Source organism: Corvus moneduloides, chromosome 3 (assembly GCF_009650955.1).
Source record: "Corvus moneduloides isolate bCorMon1 chromosome 3, bCorMon1.pri, whole genome shotgun sequence".
Lineage (NCBI taxonomy): Eukaryota > Metazoa > Chordata > Aves > Passeriformes > Corvidae > Corvus > Corvus moneduloides.
The window spans coordinates 99,912,662-99,938,645 of NC_045478.1; the positions used below are offsets into that span (position 1 = coordinate 99,912,662).

The window sequence follows — 25,984 nt, forward strand, 5'->3', positions numbered from 1 at the left end:
CTTTGTTTCTCAATAGCTACAAGCCCTTCTGGGATATCACTGCTTTGTTTTCCCTGAAGCCATTTGTAGAAAGCTCAGGACGCAGGAACAGCTGCCTTGTGTGGCTGTCCTAGTGTCATTCAACACATCCTGCTGTCAGACCACTCTGAGAACCTCATGTGCTGGAAGCTCACTCAGCTTGCCAGCACTCCGAGTGGGAAGTGAGACCCGAGCTGCACTCTCCTGCTCTGACCCTTGGTGTCAGGGCACTGCAGCCCCAGCTGTCCTCTCCCCCCAGGCAGGATGGGGCTGGAGGCCTACCAACATCCGAAAAGCTGCATTTTAATGCACACAGGGAAACGGGACTCTAAGTGGTGGCAAACAATGGAAGAGAGGAAATGGGGACAGTTAGGTTCCAATTACTGTCATGCCCAACCACAGCAACTGGGGTTGGTAGGAGAAACAGAGTATGGAACAAATGAAGAATTGGGCAATAGCTTTTCCTTCAAGACAGATCCCTTGGCACTCCTTTGCTGAAACTGAAATGCCATTTTTTATTTTTTGCCTTGGTGACAGATCTGGGGAAAGGAGGATGCCCTACTTACATCAAGCGTGTACCATGCAAAGGAGAATGGATCACTAAAGGACTGTAGCTGTGGCAAGACTGAAGAGGAACTAATGGACCTTCCTGAGAGAGGACTTAGCTGCCACAGAGCTGCAGCTGCAAAACTGTCAGGAACTAACAGGGCAGGCATCTCCAACACATCAGTATACCATGTTCAGACTCCTTCAGTGGTAATTTAAAGATTCCTGCATTGTTCTCTACTGTAGTGCCAGAGATGTGTCTTAACTAATGGTTGAATTCCTATTACTTAATATGGGAGGGCTTATTACTTGGCAAGAATCAGGAAGTGCTATCAACACATTACAGATCAATGAAATTGCTGTATTTTCAGAAATCCGTGAACCCGGACCATATGTAACTGGTACATGTGCTTACAAGGGTGGCAGTGAGCTCAGACTTACTGCAGGTGTGATAGAGCCCTCTGCTCTTTTACAGAAAGAAAAACTGGAGAAGATGCACCATATTTCACTAGCAACTCATCGTCTCTCACCCAGACCTCTCTAACCACATTTGTATACAGCCTATTATCTCCTACACTCATTAGGGAAACAGCAGTAACTTTAACCAACAGATCAGCCAGCAGAAGTATCCTATTATTTAAAATTTCCTGAGTTTTTGGCACTGTTGCTTGGATTTTTCTTCCTGCTAATCACCTTAGCTCCTACCTCTTGAATCCCATTTTTTTTCCTCCAAATTGCAGTGAAGTATAACTTAGTTGAAGCCTGCATATGCCACAACAACAACTACTTGATATCACTCCCAGCTGTAACTAGGTACAGTGAACTGAATCCAGTGTGAGCAATCTTTTTCTTGATGTATTTTATCATGCAAATTCAAGAAAATCTTACATAAAAAGCCTTGGACTTCTTCTGGACACCCATGGTCTGGCCAGTCAGTATACTGCAAATGCCACACTGTCCTCTCTTGTCCAGAGAGAAGATGCTTGACCTTCAGACCAGTAGTTGCAAAGCAGCCAGAGTCTGTGCGGAACTTGGTTGTCACCTTGAACTTCCCGTAAGTGGCTGAGCTGTGCTTAGAGCCCAGTTTAGGCCAGTAACGATGGCTCTTACTTCTTCCTCCCTCCTTAATAACAAAACAAGACAAAAAGCTGTTAGTTCCTGCAATTTTAATTCTCTACAAAGGGCATAAAACTCTGTGGATAAGCCAAGTATTCTTATTTTAAAGTACTACAACAGCAAGGAGCATGCCACAAAGTAAAGAAAACACCCATTAAAACCTCTCAGCCATATAATATTTCTAAGTGTAAAACTACTTGAAGAACTGACTCTTGTCTCATGATGAAAGCCAGCTACTGCCTACAATACCTTGGTAAATACTCTCCTCGTGGGGAAGCCTCTCTTAAATAGAAGGAGAATCTCTTCAGCAGCTTCTAAGCGTCTGGTTTTGCTCAGGCTTGAGAACTGGACAGTGACTTGATGTGCTCTGCTACTCCCTGTGTTTGCTGAAAGCAACCAGGCATGAAGCCGAATGTGGTGTTAGTTAACAACGTGCCAGTTTTTACAACATAGCACATAGTTCTTGGATTACAATAGGAATAACTGTTTTGCTTGGCATAGGAATAAAAAGTTGTGGGGTGTTTTTGTTTGGGTTTTTTTTGGGTTTTTTTTACACGGACACTTCTATGGAAACAACAGCTCCTGGTCTCTTTTCAGCTGATAAGAGAGATGGTATGCAGAACTGGCCTTGGACAGTGTGGAAATCTCTGTCATTTTAACCAGGAGCAAGTTCAGCACTCTCACATTCCAATGGAAACATCTTTGTTTGGGTTGGCCCAAGCAGGAGGAAGGAGGGCTCCTGCTTGTTTCGCTTTAGCACTTGCCAAGCTGAGTGTCAGAAAGTTAGGAAGTGTAGTATGAGAGCAGTACAGGCATATGTTCAAACAGAGCCAGAGGAAAAGGGGATGTTGATAGAAAGAACAGGTTATTGGAGTGGGAAGTGATGATAACAGGAGATTTTCTCACATCAGAAAGAACTATTCTGTGGTTTCACGTACCTCCTCAGCTGTGACCATGGCTATAACATTCACCCCCTGTTCCCACACCATCTGCCAGAAGTCATGGCATGTGTGTGGCAGGGGCCCTTGGGTAGCAATGTAGTGCCACTCCTCTCCACCTACAGTCACCTGGGAGAGAGGGAAAAAGAAACAACCAGTCAGGGCCCAAATTCTCAGCAGCGTCTGTGCCAGAACTGCCTTTTAAACAAAAGAGACTACAGTGAAATCTTTACTTCTTTGTTCTTCTACTTTTGTTCAGAATTATGAACAAAAATCATCCTCTTGATAAGAGCAAATCTGACAAAACATAACCTTCAGTGTTTCCACATCCTGTCTTGATGCCCATAAACAAAGCTTTGGCCTAAATGCTGTCTATCTTTCTTGCCATTGCATCTGGATCATACAGATGAAAAGAAAACCAAACAAAAAACCAAACCAGCAACCAACCAAACAAAAAAAATTGGGGATTTTTTTGAGGCCCTGTGTCTGATATGGCTTAAGTACAAATAAGTAGCTGACTGACACCCCTGGGCTTGGTGACAGACCAAGAATGAAAGAAAAGCTAAGGACCAGAGGAGGTGCCTACATGCATTAAAAAGGCACTGCCCTGCTGCAAATTAACACAGGGCAGGTGCAGAATGCCTGAACACAAATGACACTGTGCCTGACGAGCTAAAGGCCTCTGCTGGTTCAGACTGCCCTCAATTATTTTCCATTCAGGCAAAAAGTGATTTATTAAACAGCCTCTTCCTACACTGGTCACTGCTGAAGATGCAGCTATGCCCACATGCTGCACATAGCAGAGCTTGACAGGCCTGTTGCCAGTTAGAGATGAGATCCAGACAGGCTTCATTTCAAGTTACTCTTCCTCACTTGTCTTGGGTTTTTCAGTTCAGAACCTAAAAACTACCATAAAGTAAATCCAGTAAACTGGCTACATTAAATGGCTTTCAAACACCATGAGAAATTTAAATTATCCAAAGCTGTAGTCATGTAAATCTATTTCCCAATACACAACTGGTTTACTAACCACATCTTACAGGAATACTTGTGTATTTGCATGACATGTAATGAAATTCTTTTCGAAGTATTAACACACAGATTTACACACTGTAAATTCTGTAGTGCCCTCAACAGAGCCAGCATTACCTTGCAGTTAGCCAGTATAAAACACAGCTTCATTTAACTGACTGAGGCAGTTAAAAAAAAAAAAAATCACTTGTGTATAAAAAAATCGTAATTTTATGACACATAATTTGCTATACATCAGAAAAGGCTTACAAAAAAAATTTTTTTAACATTTTACGTAAAAAGCCAAAGTGCTTTTAGAACTACTACATATCATTTCAAAAATATGCTTACCAGCAGAACCAGATGAACTAATTATTTTGGAAAGTTGAAATATTTTTCCTTCTCAGGCTAAGGCCTCCTAATTCTGTTTATTAGCCCAGAGCCACTTCTCCCAAAGTTATAAATCCCAGAGAAGATGATTTACAACAAAAATGCTGACACATCCATAAATATCAACGTACTGGCAGACAGCGCTACAAGGAACAATCAATAACTCTGACAGGTTCAACCATACACTGTGTTTGAGGTACAAGTCTTTGAATACATTTTCAGAAATAGAATCAATTTACCTGTTAGTCAAACAACTGTTTATTAAGCTGAGATGCTTGGGGTTTTACACCTGTAAATAACACAGTTTTTGTATGACAACAAGTTTATCACTTCACTGAAAACTGTTCAACCCTGTACATCAGCTCCTTTTCTTTATTTCATACTATGCAGCATTTTCTCTTTTGAATGATGGTTAAAAACTGCAAGACTAAAGCAGGCAGACTTCTCAAGTTCTTGTACTAGATGGGAATTAATACAAACTCTCAGCCCTAAACAGCATCCTGCACTTGGACTGATGGTCTGCAGCCATGAGTGCTAGTACAGTGTTACTGAGCTTTCTAAGTCAATACTGACCTGGCCCAAACAGTCAGATGAAGTGCTCTTAAGAACCTTTTTGCTTAATCCATAAATTTAATTACAATTTTTCTCTTTGGTATAGATGATGATCCTTGCATCTAACAGCAACAATCCATGGTAAATAAGCAGAGAATTATCGTAAAACTGCAGTGCTTGCAGACCAAGCAGTGGGAGCTGGAATCCTCCAGGCATGGATCTTATCAGGATGACAGAGGAGTCTTCTTTGTCTACTGACTTCTGGTCCAAATATCCAGCCTCCTGGCACGTGACATGAAAGGCCCATAAATAGTCTGAAGGGAATAGGATGCCTGGAATGTTTACTGCATTCTAATGCCCTAACTGCAGGAAATTAAAAATTAAATATTGGGCTGAAAACACAGACACACAGTGTGCTGCTGAGGTAAATTTCACAGATGCAATTTCACCTTCTAAGCAAAAGCACATCTGCTTGGCTTCTGAAAGCGCTGCTCCGAGTGCAGGAGGAAAACCCTGCCAAGGCCCTCTGTCAGGCATCAAAACACTGCTGCCTGCTCCTGGGTGCTCTATGGACACAAGATGTGTCTGTGTCCAACAGCGACACACAAGATAAAATGTGGACTCAAAATTAGCCAGGGAAAATGGCATCATTTAGGAATATCTTTTTTTTTTTTTTCCCTCCACCTAATTTGTAGGTGGAAAATTCTGGGCTCAGAAATTCATCATCATAGCAATGTCTGATTATGCTAAAACTCAGTATCTGCTTCCTACCAGGCTATGCAGAAAAGTGATAAACTGCCCAGATCCTGGTTCAGAAATTGTTTTGGACCACCAGGATTTAACAGTGTAAATCACAGCCAAGGCCACCAAGAGTCTTTAAACTTTTAAAAGGATTTTACTCAAGGAAAATATTAATTTAACAGGATGTTTTATTAATTATTTTTGAATTATTTCGTTTTAATTTGGATTTTGACAATGAGAAAACACAGACAACCCTCTCTTACAACAGAATCTGTCATCTGATGCAGGCAATTTCTGTTACTTCTCTCAGGGTACAGTAAAAGCCAACAGAGGACTTTGCAAATACTGCTGGAAGCTTAAAGAAAAACAAACATCTGCAGTCACTGGAGCATAGTTCACTGTTGAAACTGACCATGCTTGTAAATACAGTCAGATCATATCTTTAATTATTTCTATATTGAATTAACATGAAATCTGAAGTTTCTTGTTAAAAACATGACTTGAAACATGGAAGTTCAATGCAGTTTCCAGTCAGAGATGCAGGGATCTTATTAGTAAGTCAGTCCATACTTAAAAAAATTTCTTTCTCACTCTGCAGGTATTGTGGCTGATCTAATGCACTTTCATGAGGTTTAATAAACATGGCACCTTTTCCTACACTAACCAATAAAGCCATTCCACAACAAGCTGGCAGAGGTAGGCACAAAAAAGCCAGGATGCCTCTCTAAAATGACTTCCCAGTCTCCAGCAGTTAAATCAACTTATGCATGTTAGTCGATAGGGGACTTCAGAGATGCCCATGGTGACACACAAAGGTATAATGATGCATCCTAAACCTTTTCAGAAGCTCCAAAGGTAAGGAAAATGCTGCTGCGCAGACAGAAATGCAAACAAAGCTTTAGCACACCTTCATTTGCCAAGCAAAACTCAAGCAGGCTTTTACCTTGATGTGTGAAGCATTGATGTAGCCTGTGTTATTTTCTTTGGTCGGCACCAGCTCCACTCGGTTCTCCTCATAAGGAATGACCTCTCTGATGCGGTTGCGCTCCGTGTTTTCAGGCAGGGCAGCAGTGGTGAAGATCCCATCTGCCTTTTTCTTTGGAATCTGCTCATACTCTGTAAACACCATCCCCTCTTCCAGCTTCCTCTTGAAGATTTTGCACTAGGATTTAACAAAAAGGAACACCAACCCATTAATGCTTCTGGGAAGAACATTTACCACTAGACCCATCCATCCATTCTTTGAATTCCAATACACAGCCATAGCATTCTCTCACTCACTCCTTCTGCAGTTATCTGAGGAAGTATTACACACTTATTTCTACCAAATGAAACCACAGGCAAATTTTTCAGTTTTACATTCCTCCTCCACATTTTTGAAGACTGATAGCATAAAAAGCAAACCTGTGCTAAATAATCTTGGTTCAGTAAGAATTTGAGTATGAATACACAATTTCAACATAATAGGTATTTTAATTTTTTTTTTCCGGAAGAAGATTGTACTGCAAGAAGTGTGATGGGGCCCACATGTTCAAAATACTGCCTAACTCACAAGGATGCAATGTCTGTGGTTGAACACAACCCCACATACTGACAGGTGGAGGTGAAGTGCTGCTCCCTAAGTATCAGACAACACAAGGTTGCAAAATTCTATCCAGAAAACCAGAAAGATTCTTTGCAAATTTGCTTCTCAAATCTTAAGAGCAGCAACTGTTTTTAATTTCTGAGATTCCATATACACGCACGCACTCGTGTGTGCAGACATCAGGAGGCAAACAACTTCTTTTTTTTAAATTTAATCCCATTAGAGACATTAACCAAACTCCTCAGCTGTATCAGAACATGAAAGACAGTATCTATGGGTGAGCACTGCAGAACTTCGCCTGACCAAGTGAAAAATGTGTTAAGTGTTAGATTTACAGATTGATCTTGTACAACATTGTACAGTCAGGTGAAACAGAGAAGAGCCTCCATTTTCACTGACTTCAGTAAATGTTCAAGACATTTAATGCTTTGCCTCCATTCAAAGACATACCAGTGTTAGCCACAGACCTTTTGCATTAATGGCTCTGAAAACTTTTAAGAGAACATTTTTTCACATTTTAAATCAAATTTTAGTATTTTAGATACTTCATGCTGCTGGGAACAAAGGGAACAAGCAACATTTCACGAGGCTCCATCTTACCCTCTCATCCATTGGCACCTTGGCAACTTCATCCTGGCTGTCCTCCGGCACTGGAACCCTAGCAACTGACAGTCCGTTCAGTGCTGCCAACATCAAGGGCCTCTTCTGGGCCTCCAGGCCTGCCATCTTCTGCTTTTCTAGATTCTTTTGGCAAGAAAAGGCACGTTTTCATCTCTGTGTGATTATTTATAATGCCAGTAAAATGCTGGAATGTTTTTTTAATCTCCAAAATCTGCAACTCTCTGGCCAAGGAATGCAGATGATCACCATTAGCATCGTAAATTCAAATACAACCTCTATTCTTCCTGTTATTCCTCAAAGGCCTGCTCCTACATGAGCACAGAATTTTAATTTCAAAGAAGCAATCCCAGCACGTAACACAGTTTACATGCCACTAATACAGTCTCAAGCATTTTCCTGCAGACATTATTCCGAATGCAGGACGCAGAAAGCATCACCCTGTTACGTTAAAGTAGCACTACCAAAGCCAAGATACCTGGGGCATCTTTTAAAAAGCAGTAATTTCAATCTATAACAAGCACTAAAACACAGGCCATTGTTTCTCTTCTGTGATGGTAATACTTAAAATGAGGAGTCTTCTGATGCACTCAGCTTTTATGGTGATTCAAACAGCACCCATGATATATTTTGCACTAAAAACTGAGCTTGCATGTCCCAGAAACTGAATGCAACAGCAGCCAGGGAGGGATATTATTTATCATATTCATGAATCATAATATGGTATGGAGAACCAGAGCATGAATTTTAAATTCATCCTGCTGCCCCCTCCTTATGCCACTGGGAGCTGAAGCATCAAAAAAGACAGAGCATCTCCAGAAGTACCCAAATTAGGAATATTTTATTCCATTTCCTTAACAGCTCTTTCTGCTGGATTTGGAAGGAGGGATAAGCAGAAGGGGTGCCTGGTTCTCAGCACACATATGGAAGCTGTGGTCACCAGATGGGCCAAGCTCAGCTCCTAGAAACACACTACTGAACCTGAATGCCCTCAGACATACGTAAATGGCTTGATTTTTCAAAAGCTTGTGAGCTTTTTCCTCACCACTGGGTTCCTCCAGAGCACTAAGCAAAAAAACAAACATCCAAACCACTCTGGCTTCTTTTTATACTTCCAGAAAGCAGGAAATGCAAGTATTTTTCCTTTGTTTGGGAATGTTATTTTTATTACTTCAAAGGTGAAAGAGAAGAAAGTCTGTGCTTAACAGGTCACGGTCACCAAATTACCATTAATGTAACACCTGATTTCTGTGACAAAAGGAAGGTCCCCACATGTCAAGATTCCTGATCTAGGCTGAAACCACCTTAAAAGCTTAATGCTAAGGCTACCCCTTTACTTTCAAAACAACAACAGAAAAAGGGACCTTTTGACCAAAGTGATCTGAATGGCTATTGCAGAGGAAGAATATTCAAACATCTAAGATCTCTTCCCACCTTCATTTCCATCCTAAAATCCTGTAGGCTCCTGCTTTTCACTAATTTTTCTCTCCTCAGAAGATCAAAAGAGCATATGCATGCTTATTGCTATGTCTATTCATTAATGAAAAATTATGTTTTATAGTCAAGTATCTATTTTACATTAAAGTTTTAATTTAAATTTAAAGTTTAGGAGTTGGCAAGGACTAAATTCAGTCTCCATGTTGCAATTTAGTAGCTCAGGCTTTATTGCTAACAATTACATCAGCACAAGGATGCCCAATGGACAAGAATAATGTTTAGAAAATTTCTTGAATATACAGTAGTATTTAAATCTAGCAAGTTATTGATCTTGTACAGTACAAACCCTTTTCTGCTTTGGACCATTTAGGTGCTTTATTAATTTGTTTCAGGAATTGTTTTTGTTTCAGACCTCAGTGCTGAAAACAAGAACTACAGCATACACTTTGGTTTCTGTGACTGCATCTGTACTGCTCACAGCACTAGAGCAGCTACATATGTAGGTCACTAAGTGATAAGCACCCCTCATATTTCTGTTATTGCCTTTAAATACTTCTTATTTTAAATTCATTGCAAGTTTAACAGAACCCTATTTCTCATACTTGAGTGCATTTTTAAAAAAATAAACAATCCAGATGCTCAACCACACGGCCTCTACATCTGCTGCTTCTCTATTTAGATATCCGGTTCCTCAGTTACTGGCAAAACCAACAATCCATACTCTAGAGCTACCAGGGTTTTATTCAGACAACTATGTTACATAAAGAGGCAGGAAACGGAATTAAAGATTGATTGCAAAAAATCCTGAGTTGCCATTATTATGTGGTACTTCACGTGACATCCTTGCAAAGGAGGAATAAAACATCAGTGCCAAAAACACAACCTCCCACCCATCTCAGCAAACACATTCCAGACTCGCCCTGCCCTCAAATCCTGAAGGGAAGCAGGCATCAAGGGGGGCTTTGACATCAGCCTCCTCGTCCCTGGCTGCATGCCCTGCCACCTACCTCCAGCCAGCACTGCTGCCAAGGTGGTGGCATCCTCAACTGGGTCAGACACAGGTCTGGCCAGCAGCCAAAGAGCCACAGCTGAGGAAACAGACAAGCCCAAGCAGTGCATGGGATCAGCCCCCTTGAAGGCCCACAAAACCAAATTGTACGTGGCACTTAATATCACATTTCCCAACTTTAAGCGAATCCACAGCTTCCCACCCACATGTTCCCCAGAGCTTACTGACCCAACAGTTTTCTGATACGGAAGTTGACCTGTGTGATTACTAATTTCCAAGAAGCCACCGCAACAGAGGAAGGCACTTACCCTCATCATGATCTCTCTTTCTATAATGCTGTCCTCGATAGAAAACATTTCCGACACGGGCCTTTCCTTGACCGGTTCTTTCTTGACCCGCTCCTTCACGCTGGTGAGGTCAGGCTCTGAGATAGAGGGCCCCAGGGAAGACCCATTTATTGCCACTTGATCAGTTCGAGAGACACTGATGGCTTTGGAAGGCCCTGGCCTCATGGCCTTAGCCCTGGCCACAGCCACAGAAATGCTAACGTGGTCCTGCCTCAGTGCTCCGTTGCTGACACTTTTACGAGGCCCAGGATACTCTGGAGGAGGTTTATTTGGTATTCTAGCCAAGGCAGCTTGCAGCTGAGCACTGTACTCCATGTTCTCATGGAGGGCTGTTATCCGAGACACAGATTCTTGGGTTTCTTCCTCCTCTTCGCTTTCACTGCTGTGTATCAGCATTGTGGCATCAGAAAATGTCTTTTTGTGGTGGTAATGAGGAACTTGCTGAACCTCGTGCCCCATCTGAACCGACTCTTCCGGCTGCACCTGCTCCCGCAAAGTGTTCCTGCGTGGCAGAGGGGCGTTCAAAGTTTTTAAGGCCATGGCTTCTATCCCACGCACCATATTGCTGATGACCTCCAGGCTGTGGCGCTTGTTCACCGCCGCGTGATGCTTCACGGCCATGAGGGGCTCGCTGACCTCCTGCAGTGACTGCCGCACCACCGGCGAGCTGTCCTCCTGGAAGGTTTTCACCGAGAGCTGGACCTTACGAGTGACCAAGTCAGGGCTGCTGCCACTGACGTACTTGTGCCGGTGGCTGGCCAGGTCGGGCGTGCTGGTGGCCGGACGCGGGCGTGGGTATGGAGGCGGGGGTCTGAAGAGATAGTTCTTTAACATGTGGGCAGTGTTGTAGCTCTGGCTGCTCTGCAGCTGCATGTTGGCAAGTTCTGGGGTGCTGACCGTGTGGGATATGGCACTAGCTGCTGTCTTATTCTGAGCAGCATTGTTAGGGTTCATTTGGTCAGATGGGGCCACAGGTTTGTTATAGCCACCCCCCTGGGGCCCGTAGGTGATCGTGTAAGGGTGCCTCTCTCGAATCTCAGGCTGGCTGTAAACTAGGTCTTCCGGCTGGTTATAAGCATGTGTGTTTCCAATATTGAGATTCCTCAAAGACTGACTTTGGCTATCCATCTGGATCACCCCTCTCTTCATTTGCCTCATGACAGTTTCATAATCTGGAGTTGGCCTGTAAGACGGGACGATGATTGCACTATGTCTGTGGCTGGGGATGTAGTCTGCTCTCATGATGTCGCTTCCCGGGATGCTCAGATTTGAGGACATTGGAGATGCCTGGATGAAGTTCTGTGAGCGATTGAGAGAGTTCATGCTGTGGGCACTGCATACACTCCCATTGGGTCCATTACCATTCAAGTAGCTGAAGTCCATTGGACACCTATCCAAACTGGTCTGAGACCTACAGTAGAAAGTTTCTTCATTTCCATGGAAAATGCTATCTGTGTAGAGCAGAGAGAGAAATGTTGACAATTTTAACCCACAAGGACTCATCCATTGTTAACAAAACTTCAAATGCAGTCTGCAGCAGTGAGTACAGAGACAGCTTAGTGCACAAGTGCAGGGAACATTCGGTCTTGGGAGCATCCTTGAGCCACTGAAATAGAACTAAAGCAAAGCTACTAACATAAACACTCCCAACACTTAGCAAAATATGGTAGTAGTTCAGATCCTTGTGGGAAACATGAAAGAGGAAAGAGAGGAAGTGTTTTTGCCTGAGGTGGCAGGGAAGAATAAAGGGGCATCTCCTCCCTCAGCATCATGGAAGGGTTGACTGCTGCTGACACCTTAAAACTCCAGCGCTGCGAGCATACAGTTAACCTGAAAAATTCTCTTGTCTCTTCTGTTGATACACAGCTGTCTGAGATTCATAGTAGCAGAGGACTGTGAAATTGGAAATCCTACTTTAGACCAATCAACAGTTTTGAGGATCTGAAGTATGACACAGCTGGGTGATCAAAGCTCAGGGAAAAAAAAAGAAAAAAAAACCCCAAATAACAAACCACCCTACAGATGCACTATAGAATGTTAAATACTTCAGCAAAGCATATCTTTGCTGAAATCAAGACAGTAAAGCTCATATCCCTGGGTCACAACTTTAATGCAAGACTCTCTCTGCTGAAAATCTTGTAAGAAAAAAGTAACAGTTCCCCAAACTCAGAAATCAGCTAGTTCTTTGAAAATATAGAAAAGTCTGTTGTAAACCTAAGGGAACTTGACAATTCTTCTAAAATTGAGAATATCCTTCACAGCCTCACCTTCACAATAAACCAGTAGTAGCCACTAAGTCACATCTACTGTATGCAAGGAACTCTACTGAATGGCTCCTTTCAAAACCTATCAAATTCTACCTTAAAAATAGTCAGATCCCACAACCTGAAAACGCTAACAGGTGTGACTGAGAGTTCCTCTGCTCGTGAGAGCACTTCAGCTGTACCTCTCATGAACTGCAAAGAACAGCCTAACAGACCTGGCTGTGTGTATTCCAAAAGGTGGGGTGGTTAAGGGTGTGAGACTGAAGGTGTTTAGGAGCTGGGCTCCATTCCCAGACTTGATCAAAGTAACCTGGCACAACCTCTTAAAGAATTTATTTGTCAAACATGGGCATAAAAATAGTTAACCCTCCTTGTGTCCATAAGGCTAACAACACAGGCAGATGGTGGTGAAAAATCAGCAGAAAAGATTGTCTACAGATACAGTTTCACGGACGGAACATTATGATTTCTCCTACAATAAAAGCTTTTTGCTGTCTCCTTTTTCCTCACTCGGTTTCTCTCCCTGGCCCCAGCTGGCACTGCCTTTGAGTACAGCCATCATACTCCCTTTAGAAATTATTTTTTCAGCTCACTGAACTGGAATACCAAGTTTAAGGTCCATATAATCATACACAGATATTTTAAGGAAATTTGAAAACTGAAATTGGACTTGAAACAGAAGACTTACTGCAACATTAACTATAAAACTGCTAGTTCTCCTGCAGCAGCAGCTCCCATTTGACCATGATGGCATTATAAATCTAGACACAAAGCTTAGGAGCTGCTTTGAATACACATAAAATCGAAGTACATTAAAGGCAAAATATATGCTCTAAGTACCTTGTGAATTATGTGTTTCAGTGTAGTGTTCTCCACATTGGACATGCATAGGAGGCAGTATAAAAGGATGTTGTCTTGGCTGAAATAAAAGAACAAGGGGGAAAAAAAAAAAGTATTAGAACTTCATTTGCTACAATTTTTGCAACTGAAACAGGAAAATGGTTCTATGCCCTTTCCACTGAATACTGCTCTTTCTTACCCAGCCAAAGACACGTCTTGGCAGTTCCTTATGGAACAGAGAATAACTTTTTGTAAATTGCTTGCTAAATTTTGTTACAGAGCCCAAAGCTGACCAGTTAAGACTCCTTTAAGCTCAACCACTTCAGAAAACAACATCCACAATTTCAGCTCTTTTAAAATTCTTCACATTTTCATTAAAAGCCCTTGCCCTTGAAGAATTAAATCCAAACAAAACAGACACCTAATCGGGACAAAAGCAGAGATGGAACAAATTCAAGGACTTAGGACACTGTTACACAAGCAATAGGCTTAAAATAACTCTGTAAATTACATGAACATTGAATTCCTTAGATAACAAATTCGAGTCTACTCCAATAATCTGCACTGAAACAAATTTTTTAACGCAAGTCTCAGAGGGGGCAATTCAGCATGAAATCAGCAGGATCATTTCAGGAAGAATAAATCAGAGCTGATGCCATATTCCCCAGCTTTGTCCCTTGGTAAACTGACCTGTTTTGCAATTCTACTTTGCCACCTGCACTGCAATGTCCTGTCTGGTGTCACTGAGCAAAGTTTATGAAAACATATTTCAATACATGAAGTAAGCAGAAGGACAAGGAAGACACTCCTGTCTCATGAATGTGTCTTCCTTAACAGCAGAATAAGGACTTTTCCTCCAGGCTGATTCAAGTAGTTCAAACTATTAAGGAATACTGTGGATGCCCAAGGCAAAAAACCCCACATAATCTGCCTTTGTGTGCACACGCACCAAATGAGCACCATGCAAGTTTGCTAGTGAAGAGGGGGTGGGAAAGAAGCAAGATTTACATTTTCTATGTAAGTGGTGAGAAGGAATGAGAATCAAAGATACTCAGTATGAATTCTTGCATACAAAATAGCTGTGTTAAGCCAGAGCTGGAAAACAACAACAAGTATTTCTGCTACAAGAATTACTTCCAAAGGTGTAAAACCCTAGCTCACTGAACAACCTGGGCCAAGGAGACTGCTGTTGACAACCTTAGGAGGAGCTGAGGCTGGAACTAACCAAGATGCTGGAAAACCTAACAAATGGAGGGCAGAGGAAAAGTGCAAGGGAAGAGAATTGACTTCTACTAGGAATGTGTATACATCTGGAGCAGACAGTTTCCTTTGTGATAGATGTCATGAAAGGTATCTGCAAGAAATTTGGAATTTTTCTTTTTAAGGCCCATCTGCCTCTTTTGACAAAAGAGAACCCTGAGGTCTGCAGAACAACAGTATCCAAATTAACAAGCGCTTGGATTTTTTTAAATGTCAGGTAATTAAACATACCATTATATTAAGATCTCCTACACTGAGGGGGCTTTTCTGGAAAACCAACATTGCTGGGTGGTCTGACAGGAGAAAGAGACAGCAGAAACCATGCCAAAACCATATAAAGGGTCTTGATCTGAAAGTAAAGAACATGATCCCTAGTGAAGTGGCAGAGCCTCACCCCAAAGATTCCACTTCACTTCCCATTCCTGCCAACTGATTTATTACTAAACAAGACAAATGAATAGGTAGGTGTATGGAGGTATGTGCAGTGCAGACAACAGTCAGGAGGGCTGCTTTTTTTTTCCTTCCAAAGAGAACTGTTCCAACAAGTTCACGGAACAATTATGAAAAAGGCAGCTGAAAGTTCACCGTGAGCAGCCAGCAGCCCAGTGCACTTTTCAATTGATGACCCTGCATTCTTCCTCTTGATCTGCCTGAGACTTTGGGGTTTTAAAACTCGTTGCATGCTTATGTTCAAAACAAAGTGGCAGCAGGATTTGTTTTTTTCTTTTGAAAGAGCAGATCTCCATTTTTCATATATAATATAGAAAAGACTTTTTCCCCTCGTGATATAACAGAGGCCCTAGCATCAAAATGCAAAGTGCAGTTCATTTCTTCACCTTCAGTTTTTCATAGTCATTTCCAGGGATCAAACTCATAGATACCAAAAATACTGTAAATACGCCTCTCAGAAAATGTGATACACAGCCTGCGTACCGCATCCTGACACCTCAGAAACAAGCTACGAATGGAAAGACAAAGAAATCTGGAGGCAGCTAAAGCAGCTTTCCTGCCAGTGGCTGGGAAACACAGAGTGCAACTTTTAGATCTAATGGACTGTAAACACATACACAGGAAAATAATCTCTGTCGGAATCTGCAGAGATAAAGCTGTCCTAATATCACTACCTGCTTAAGCTTAATTTTGGAACACTTTCACAAGCTGTAATGATGCTGTGGGGAAATGTCAAGAAAACACTTGCCCACATCAGCATTCTGCCATGCAGCAATCGGGTTATGGACTTTTCACTCTGGAAAGGTCTACAAAGTAGGTATTAACCTATATCACACATGAAAACTGGCAACCTGCATAGAGATAATATTGCCCTCTGTCTAAGGAACCAGCAGTGCTACTGTTACAGAAATTAAGAATCTGTTAAATAAGATTAAAAAATACTGACATGCTAGATGTTAAAATTTAATCCAAAAAGAGTTTCTTTAGAACTGAAGGGAGGAAAAAAGACCTCACACATTGTTGGGGTTTTTTTTGGAAATATTTCAGGAAAAAATTACCCAGTTTTGTCAGATTTATAGTGTTTCTGGAGATTAGTTAAATGGAAATAAATACAATTTAGGAAGAACTCTGAATCACAATCCTGACTGATTCTAACAGTTTAACTTAAATTAACAGTAACTTCACACATAAAATAGGATCCTAACCCAAGAAACTGGTAAATTGTAAGCAGTCTTTAAACAAAAACATGAGGATTGAAGAAATGTGAAACATAACATTATGTAATGACTAGGTTTTGATGCATACATCACAAGACACTTCAAATTCTTTCTAGAGGATTATTTTCTCTACATATTGAAATAACCTCAATCCAGCAGAAAAGATGCCCAGTTTCTCCAGGGCAAATAAAAATATAATGCCTTGAAGACTGTAATTTTTACTACTCAGTGGCGATATTATCCAGTTAAACTAATCAATCCGGGCAGTAACACCCTTGAAACTCTTTCCAATGATATTGCCTTCAAGAAATGAGTTAATGGGCTTATTTGAAATTTAGAAAGTGGTTCATCTTACACAACGCCTCATCCCATTAGAAATGGTATAGATATTCTTAAAGACCTCACTGTGGCACGTACCAAAGATGACCTACTCCAGGTTGGCCGTCGTCGGATAGGGGGAGGAGAATTTGATTGTCTGTGGAGGAAAAAGAGAAATGACAGAAACTACGATATCTCAATTCTGAGTCAAGAATGAATGGGAAAAAGAAGACATGAAGAATCTGTTTGTATTACTCATTACTGAGATCTTCGGATATATGAATAAATGAAATTAACTCAGGTTCTCCTTTAAATCCTTTAAATAAGTATTCCCATTCCAAACTATACATGCCTTTTGTTCATTATCCTATTTGGCTTACTTGGAAACACAAGAAAGAAAAATTCTGGTTTAAAATGAATTAAGTCTCATAAGTAAAAAAACTGAACATGGCACACAGATACAGTCTCAGGTGACGTAATGTGAACATTAAAAGAAGGACAATTTTATGAAATTGACAGCAATCACTCCAAAGCAATGCACACAGATCAGGAAGAAAAGGAAAAAACCAACTGGTTAGACAATACTAGGAGAGCCACATACCATGTTAGAGCAGCCAGGTGCGGTGGAAGGAATAAGGGATGTAGGAGGAAAAAAAAATACGAGGAAGGGAAAGAAACAAGTTGAAGGAGGTAGAAATATAGTGCTTACGTGAAGAGAGGAAAGGTGGAATTTGTCCTCTTACAGTTTCTGATCTGGTGAATGATGTTATGTGCGATTAGAGGAAAGGCACGCAGGAAAACAAACAACTATCATTTTAACACAGAGGGCAAGAAAATTATTTGGCTAGAAAACACGCACTGGCATATGCTGTCATCAGTATCTGTGGCTCTAGCACACAAGATTATACCACATGAGACTGTGGTAAGGGGAGCAGTTCTAATGACAAAAATATATTTAAACTTGTTATTTCACTCTTTGACTTCATGACATTCCCTACCTTTATTAGCCCAAATATTTGCAAGTTGCCTATGAAACTGCTTTATACACCCCATTCATGGGACCCACATACTTATGGTTCAGTGTTTAGGAAGAAACATGATCAAAAGCTATTGCTTCTGCAGTCTGGATTATGATTGGTAACAGAAAGTCCTCTCTGTTGACCCCATCACACAGCTTCAAAGGGGGAAATATCCCAAGGTGAGACACTATGGTATTTTGTTTTCTTTCTTGACTGTCACAGGGGAAACAGTGAGGAGCTCCCTTTGAATTCAATCCCTCTGGAACCATTACAACTGAATTTAGCATTGGACATTTGAAATCCATTATATGGTGCTAAGAAATGTCTTTTCTCCGCTCACCTCCCAAGAACTCTAAGTGCCATGTAAAATCTAATCAACACCTCTTTTGTGTAAGTGAAGAGATCACTCAAAGCATTTCACCTCACTGGACTCTCCTATGCTCTAACTCACCATATGTTAATACAACGTGTGCACACGTGAAAGACCTTCCAATCTTCCCCTCATCATTTTGGCTTTATTTTCCAACAGATGGCATTACCTAGCTGAACAGATGGGATGTCCAGCTCTAACTAGAGTTGTTGACAGAGATGAGACTTCTTCATGGTAAGTTTTGCAAGAATTTAATGTTCTCTGCTATACACACCCAGCACACCATGAAAATTTCTCAAAACTCTAACCTTTTGAAAGCCAAATTTATCTCAATCTGAAAATGTGTGCTAGTGTAAATGAAACATCTCAGCTAACCAACAGACTTTTGAATTAAAGCTAAAGTCGAATGAATTCCTCCTTCAGTTAGAAGGAATCCACCTGTGTGAGAGGACTAGCTCAAGGCCAGTTTCTAAGAAAGTGCTCAAACCAGACCCTAAAGGAGACTTCAGGTTTAGATTTACAATCTCTGCTGCATTGTGGCAGTACAGCTATGCAGATTAACACACCCAGGTGTCCTCCCTTGTTCAGCACACGTAAGAGGCAGACAAATGATGCTGCCCAAACTAGAAGATGACAACCTGCACTTTACAGTGCCCTTAGCTGCTGGATGGGCAGTGCATTTGCTACGACAGCTCACACTTTGACATGATAACGTCACCCTTCACTTCAGTTTGTACTGACACTCTGGGCTATCAACAGCAGACACCAAGGCCTTTGATTCAAGACTCTCTGTAGGATTTGGCTGCTTGCAGACCACCAAAGCTCACAAGGCTCAGAATGAAATTTCATTCTCAACTGTCTGTTCTTGCTGTTGGTTAAAACAAAACAGAAAAAAAAAGGGAAAGGGGAAAAGAATAACTGACAAACGTGACTAGGAAAAAAAACCAAAAAAACCCCCAAATTTAAATGAAACCAGACATGCCAAAACTCAGAGCAATTCCAAAGCAAGGTGCCAGAAAACAACTGTGAAGCAAGAGTACTCACTCTGTGCAGATTTTGTTCTGTTTGTAAAACTTGTGTCTTGATGCAAACAGACGTGAAATATATTTGGCATTTTCAAGATCATCCTTTAAAAATGAGAAAAAAAAAAAAAGAAAATAAATTATTTAATTTGTTATTCTTACCAAGAAGTGACAAAGAAGTTTTTTTAAAAATCCAGCTGCAGGAATGCTTGGTAAGGTCCATCATGTACTGAATCTGGCTCCCAAGAACACATCTAGTGGTCTCAAGAGCATTCAAGGCATAGGATTACTGAAACCCAGTGGTGTGCATTTACACACTGTCATTTCACTGCTAAGGCACAGTAGAGGGGGACAGCAACAAAAAAAATGGCTCAAGCTTGCTGGTCCAGTTTCTATACTGGTCTTGGTTCAGAGAGATGTGGAGTGATTTTAAACAGCACACAACAGCACCACAGCCTTCTAAGTTCCAGTATATGCACACACGGTAGCTCATGCCCTATTTCTACTTATGCTGCTGTATTTATGCCATCAAAAAGCACTTCAGTTTTTTGCAGACTTCCCAGCATAGCATAATTCAGGATGCTTGGAAGAAAATACAGAAATCAGTACCTAAATGAAGTTAATTTCACTTTCTGCATAAAGTACAGCATGAACTGTGAGGGGGGTGGTGTTATGCAAGTGAGCCTCTTTGAGAAAAGTGGAATTTTAAAGGTTTATTTTTACATAAGTAGCTTTCTTGATGACACTGATCAGATCTTTTTCTTACTGTGTGAAAGAGTACATTCTCTTCTTTGTTGATCAACTCTAGAACAATTGAAGACTTGTTATGAGCGATATTCCCAATGTCATTCCACCTGCAGAGTGAAAAAAATGCATTAGAGTTTGCCAACACATACATTCGAACATTTCACAAACACAGTAAGAATCCCTTAGTCAACATCAGTCTCATTTTATGGGAAAGCATTTCAGTAGCTTTTTGGTGAAGAAATATGGTCAGGAAGTCATGTTCTGATTAAAAGTGAAAGGATATTCATTTCTTTACCCAAAGCAGGAGAGTTAAAAGCGTTCTTTAAAAACGCAAAGTTGATGACTCACAATAGAGGACACATTGAAAACACATCAATGATAAACATTTTACTGAACTGTGGCATTTTGGAACTGATTGATTTTAGCCATATGCAACAGAATTATTTTAAGTGCCATTCCTCCCCAAATGCTGTTTCCACCTTTCATTCAGTGCCAACTCTTCCTAAAGAAGGGTAACTTGACAACAGGGTTATGTAGGCTGTGCATACCATGTTAATACTCTGGCTTTATGTTTGCAATTTTTTTTTTCCCCCAAGTAATTGTCAGGTTGCCCAAGATCTGAGTTATAATCTTCTTACAAATAGCTGACAGACATTTGCGTACATTGCATGCAATCCAAGGGGATGGAAAGGACTTGTTTGTTCTGTTTGCAGCATGCATTCCTCTTCATGTCATGGCAGGATGCGTGCAGTGCATATTTCCAAATAGTAAGAATCCCAGCATCAACTCTCATTTCTACATGTAAAGAAACTTCTTGTTGTTGTCACTGGGCCCAATTAAAGGATTATCTCGTTTCTTCTCAAAATTACACATGCAAAACATCAGCTATGTGGAAAAGGGAACACTAACATTTTTTAAGCTGACTAATGAAAGCCCTTTTAAGGCAATGCCCCCCCCCAAAAATTCCAGCTTCAGTCTGATATAAGCCTTAGCTACTGACTGAAAACCAACCAATGCACCTTGAAAAACACAACTTTTGGGCTGCACAAAATTCCTGCTCTAATCACAGGGACTAGTAAAAATCCACTTCAAGTAAACAGCAACAGTAATAAAAATACCCACTAGAAGAGTAGAAAAGAAGAGTGAAACTGTCCTCCCTGGAATCATGGAGATTTCTAGCAACATTTTCATGCAGAAAAAACCCACAAAAGAAAGTTAATGGATAAGTCATTATTATTAACCAAAATTAACAGTGGAAGAAACAATAGAGTGACACAGCCATGATTTTCAAAATCATGGAACGAGAAAGTTCAACTTTTTTTTAGTGGGGCACCTAAATACGGCAACCAGATTTTCAGAAGTGTTGAGCTCTCAGGCTGCCAACCATGAGGTTTACCAGATTTGTACTCAGCAGCATCAAAGAAGAAGACATAAAGACAAGAAAAGAAAAGAGATCAAAGCCTTGTAAACTAGAACAAGATATATGACAGGCTACTACAACTTTCTTGCCATCCAACCCATTCACAGACATCAGAAATTATTCTTTATCTAATCTCTTTGGGCCAAGAGACCAATCCTGAGAACAGCAAGGTTACTACTCCTTAGTTAAGAGGATTGGCACTACTACAGTCACACATGTAAGTGAGGAAAAAGTCCCACACATAGAGCTCTGGAAAGAAACTCACTTTAAATACAAAACACCATCATTTTTACCTATAAATCACAGTCGTCCTTCCAATTCTGTTTTTTATGAAGATGCCCATGAAGAAAATACCAAGGTGTATGTCATTTCCATGGTTATCCTGCAGAGAAAGGATAATAAATTTAAATTAATAAAGAAACTGGCCAATATGTGTATAGGAATGCAGGCTGAAGTACCAAAGAGAAGCCCTTCAGTGTGGATGCAGGACTAACCTATATTATACTGCTTGACTGGACTCTGATTTTCATTACTTCAGAGCAGTTAGCATTTAAGGGGATTCATTGTGCTGATTAGTGAGAACAGAAGACGGCTAAACGAGCTCAAAGTTCTCCTCTCTCAAACACCATGCAGACCACAAACTGGCATTCATTGTGTAAGACCCCACACATCCCCTCTCTTTGTGATTACAGCTATCTAGAGCCCATAAGAATACCAAAAGCAATAGTTCTCTTTCACAGTCATGGTATTTCTCCAGACATCTGTTAAAACATGTAGAGATTTCAGAACACCACACCTGGAGATGGAATCCCTCTCAAAAGCTCTACCCTTCACACTTCCTCCTTTAAGTACTCTGTGTAGAAGTTCACAGCATGTCACCTCAAAAAGTACTTCCATCTCTATGCAGATACATCCTCCATTGATTTTCAATTGTTGGGTTAAATATTCAACTGCACATACCACACAAAAACAATGCAAAAACAGTGGACTCTAAGAAGTCCTACTGTTTTTGCACCTACCCATGTCTCCTTGTAGGCTCCTGTTTGAAAACCACATGCTACTGATCCATTTTGAAATCAGTTTTCTTAAGAGAAACCCTTTCCTTTTTTTTGGCTACAAAAGCTTAATACTGTTGACAAAGAGGTTTTTCTACATTTATCAACAAGCAAGAACAGTTCCCCCTCAGCTGCATATATAGTAATTGATTCACACTTTAAAGTGGCAAATAGAAGTCACGCTAACACCATGAGTGTGGTTAGAAAGAACGGCAGCTAATGCACTATGCCTGCACAAGAAACTATCAGGTGCCCCTGCATTTTAATAGACCAGATCAGAGCTGTTCTCCTGGCCTTGCCGTGCTTGATCCTCAGAAGGCAACGATGGAGTATCTGCACCTGTTTAAGTACTGAGTGCCAGGTCTTTTGCAAACAAACCATGGATGGCAATTCATCCACAAGCCAGCAGAGAATCAGCAGTTTAGTCTGATGAGAGGACAACACACTCTTCTGCCTTGTGCCAGGGGGAGTTTTACAAAGCAAAAAGATTGGGAATGTGGGGGGGAAAATGTATGTATTTTTATACATACGAATACATATATCTACATGTGTGCATGTATACATACAAATATCTGTATGGAAAGAAAGACACATACTTCTAATAACACTTTCTACCAGGACAAAAAGAGAAATCTTTCCTTTTTCCCTTTGAATGCAGTTCTGTTTGTCTCCAAGGCCAGCATGCTGCTCTTTGATGCAAGGCTGACACGTTCCTGCCATTTTGCAGAGCACCCAGTCCACTGTTCATACTGACCTTACTGACACATGCAGTAGTATCTAAGGACACTTCCAACACAGAAATCTTTTGCGGTAGTATTCAGCATTATTCCAAATTAATTTGAGGAAAGCTTTCATTTCCTTCATTGGCAATAAACATTCCAGAATTTTGTTTGGTGGGTTGAAAGTTTTTTGCCATTCAGCTCCTCCCCTCCAGGCCAATTCTGAGATTGGCACCAAAGGATCAATTTTGACTTCAGCAGGAAGCTTGTTTTGTTTGGTGTGTGGCTGTGCTTGTTTTTAAATTCCAAGTTATCTTTAACTAGCAGTAAAACCACTCACAATCCCTACTCAGGGTGGCTGGGTAGGTTAGTAAAGGGAAATGGGTCATCCATTGGGAACAGCAGTTTTCGGTTTCTCAGCACAACTTTATCATGGCAGCATGTGCTCCATAAGGCCACACATCCAGACAATCCATGGCAGAATGGGACTTCCATTGAAGGGAAAGTGACTGCAAATGCAAAATAATCCCTGAAACTCCCCCTTATTAAAAATGTGGGGAGGACCTGTGTGCACATATAAGAAACTAAGGAAAAGTGAAGTTAGTGCTTGGTAAGTAGTAACTTAGACATGAAAAGGTCTCCTTTTCCTATCCTGTTGAAGATGACCAGAGCTGAGATTCATTTGCCCTGGTCACTCTCCCATAGACAGCACATGAAAGAAAAGCAAGGAGCATCTCTGATTCCCAAGAGAGCAGGCCCTAGCACAGAGCAACCTCTTCTGTGAGGAAGATTTTCATGGAAGAGAAGTAGCACTATAGGCCTATGAAACCCTCATGCTGCAATGTCCATTCAAGCTACTAGCAGTCATTTCACCCTCTGGAGCAGTTAAACAAGTCCTGTCTCTTTTGGACAAACACAACTTGCACGCAGTCCAAAGGCTGCTGCAGAGTTCTGCATCATTTGATTCAGAGGTTCCTTTATAATATACACTAACATACCTTCACAGGGAAAATTTCCTGCCCAAATCCATCCAGACGTTCCACTTCATTGATGTACATTAGCTCAGCCTCTGCTGCTGTAATGCCACTGCAATTAGATTAACAAAAGGCAGCAAATAGTTCAATATTACACACACAAATACTAGCAAAAAAAATGGGAGTTTCACAAACCACTTGAGAAGACACTTTGGAGACGCTGCCTAGAAATGCACAACATAAAACTAACTTTCAACATTAGGATCATAATCAGCAAGGGGGCAAATTTTACTAAATGTCACTAAGGTAAGGTACAAAGACCAGTTCAAATTACAGGAGGAACAAACTGAACTGATCACATTACTCAGCTTCTTCAGCACACATCAAATCTTCTCTAGGCTTTATGAAACCATCAGGTTGTGGACAGTTTTGGATGGAAAACTTGAACCATAGGGGTGCTAATCTGCCTGAATATTATACAAGGCCACTGGAGTTTCTTAAAAAAACTTAAAAGTTTTCAAGTTGGCTGTTCAAAAATACAGGCACTAAACCCAAAAGCTGAACAGATTCTCTTTCATAAAAGAGAACAAACCAGCTGAAAACTTTTACACACGTGTCTACACACGCTCCTGTCACAGCTCAGGAATTCAAACAGATTTCAATTCTCAAAAGTAGGTCAGAATAGATTGCAGGTTGCTCCAAAAGAAGGCCACTAACAATTTTTCTCTTCTTTGCTCCTCCTTACCACAGCTTACAAACAGAAATATAAGAACCAGATAAATATCTGGGAGATGGGAGGTGGAATACGATCTACCTGCTGAAGTGAGGGGAAGTATTTGCCCTTTGTGCTGCAGAAATAGCACTATAGAGCACAGCAGGTGGGAAATCTTTCCTTTCAAGTCTGTGAGTTAACCAAGATCACACAAGCAGCCCATGGCAGGGAGAGAACAGAACCAGGCCTGTTCATGGCTGGCTTGGAAGCTATTCCTTTGGCTGCATCAAAGGCCCAGGCTTGCATTGAAACTCAAAACTGAGAATGGCCTTAGACTCAGAGACTGATATTTGTCCTTTCACAACCACTTTCTCTCATGTAATGGGGAATGCAGCATCCTTCACATAATATTCCTATTGCATATGACATGTGGGCACTGCCATTTTTCCCATAACAGCACTCTAGAGGTTTGAACACTTCCACCACTGAAGCACCGGACAACATGAAAGAAGCCTGCTCACAAAGAAGATTTTTTTACTGAGGCACTAATGCACACACTCCTAGCTCATTAACTAGTAACACTATACTGTGTCTTCTCCATGAGACTTAAAACCCAATTCCTGTTATTTGCATTTCCATTACACTGAGAGCATTTGCATCCCACTCCTCTTGAAAGAGGCCCTTGGATCGCCACCAATCAAGTCACAGTGTCTTTTGCCATCAGGAATTAAATGAAATCAAAAAGAGAAAGGAGTCTACTGCATAGCACAAGTAGTGTTACACATGCTCATTAAACCTAAGGGTGTAAATGCTCGTTTATTTAGGATTAAGCTCCTCAGCCAGTTTGTGTTTACAAGAGGCAGATAATCTTTTGTGATAGACTAATTAAAAATCCAGTGACACAAAGCATAATAGTAACATGAAGATAAGCTAGTTAAACACTGCCAGGAATGCAGGGGGAGGCAGGGAAGTACTAGAACAATGACAAAAAATTTTAAAAAACAGTACAAACTTTATCATGTCAAGCTCACCTGTGAGTTCGGTGCTCCTGAGCAACCTTTTGAGTCAGCTCCTCCAGGACAGCTTCGTCCTGGGTCCAATCCTGTAAGAACAGGAAGCAGCATCAAAAACTAGTCAACCAAAGAGAGAGAGAGAATAAAATGGCAGGCAGAAATTATGAGAACAGATGTTTCAAGACTTTACTGTTCACACTCTTCTAGGTAGTTACCAAGAGAGAACCTATCACTGACCACATTGAAAATTCAGAGCATGGGATGCTGAAAATGTGC

General features: G+C 41.0%; 1 protein-coding gene across 2 annotated transcripts in view; it reads right to left on the reverse strand.

Moving 5' to 3' along the window:
• Positions 1–25,984, reverse strand: part of PTPN14 (protein tyrosine phosphatase non-receptor type 14) — a 111,752-nt gene that overhangs the window by 10,320 nt on the left and 75,448 nt on the right. The window contains exons 6-17 of one of the 2 annotated variants that reach the window (XM_032102977.1): positions 25,727–25,797; positions 24,008–24,095; positions 21,529–21,617; positions 19,835–19,922; positions 19,091–19,173; positions 16,757–16,814; positions 13,413–13,491; positions 10,270–11,759; positions 7,498–7,641; positions 6,256–6,474; positions 2,619–2,747; positions 1,453–1,687 (exon numbers count right to left, since the gene is read on the reverse strand). In XM_032102977.1, coding sequence (XP_031958868.1) covers positions 1,453–1,687; positions 2,619–2,747; positions 6,256–6,474; positions 7,498–7,641; positions 10,270–11,759; positions 13,413–13,491; positions 16,757–16,814; positions 19,091–19,173; positions 19,835–19,922; positions 21,529–21,617; positions 24,008–24,095; positions 25,727–25,797 — 2,773 coding nt within the window. Of the gene's footprint in view, positions 1–1,452; positions 1,688–2,618; positions 2,748–3,886; positions 4,854–6,255; positions 6,475–7,497; positions 7,642–10,269; positions 11,760–13,412; positions 13,492–16,756; positions 16,815–19,090; positions 19,174–19,834; positions 19,923–21,528; positions 21,618–24,007; positions 24,096–25,726; positions 25,798–25,984 lie in introns of those variants that run through there. The other variant, XM_032102978.1, reaches the window with a different exon arrangement.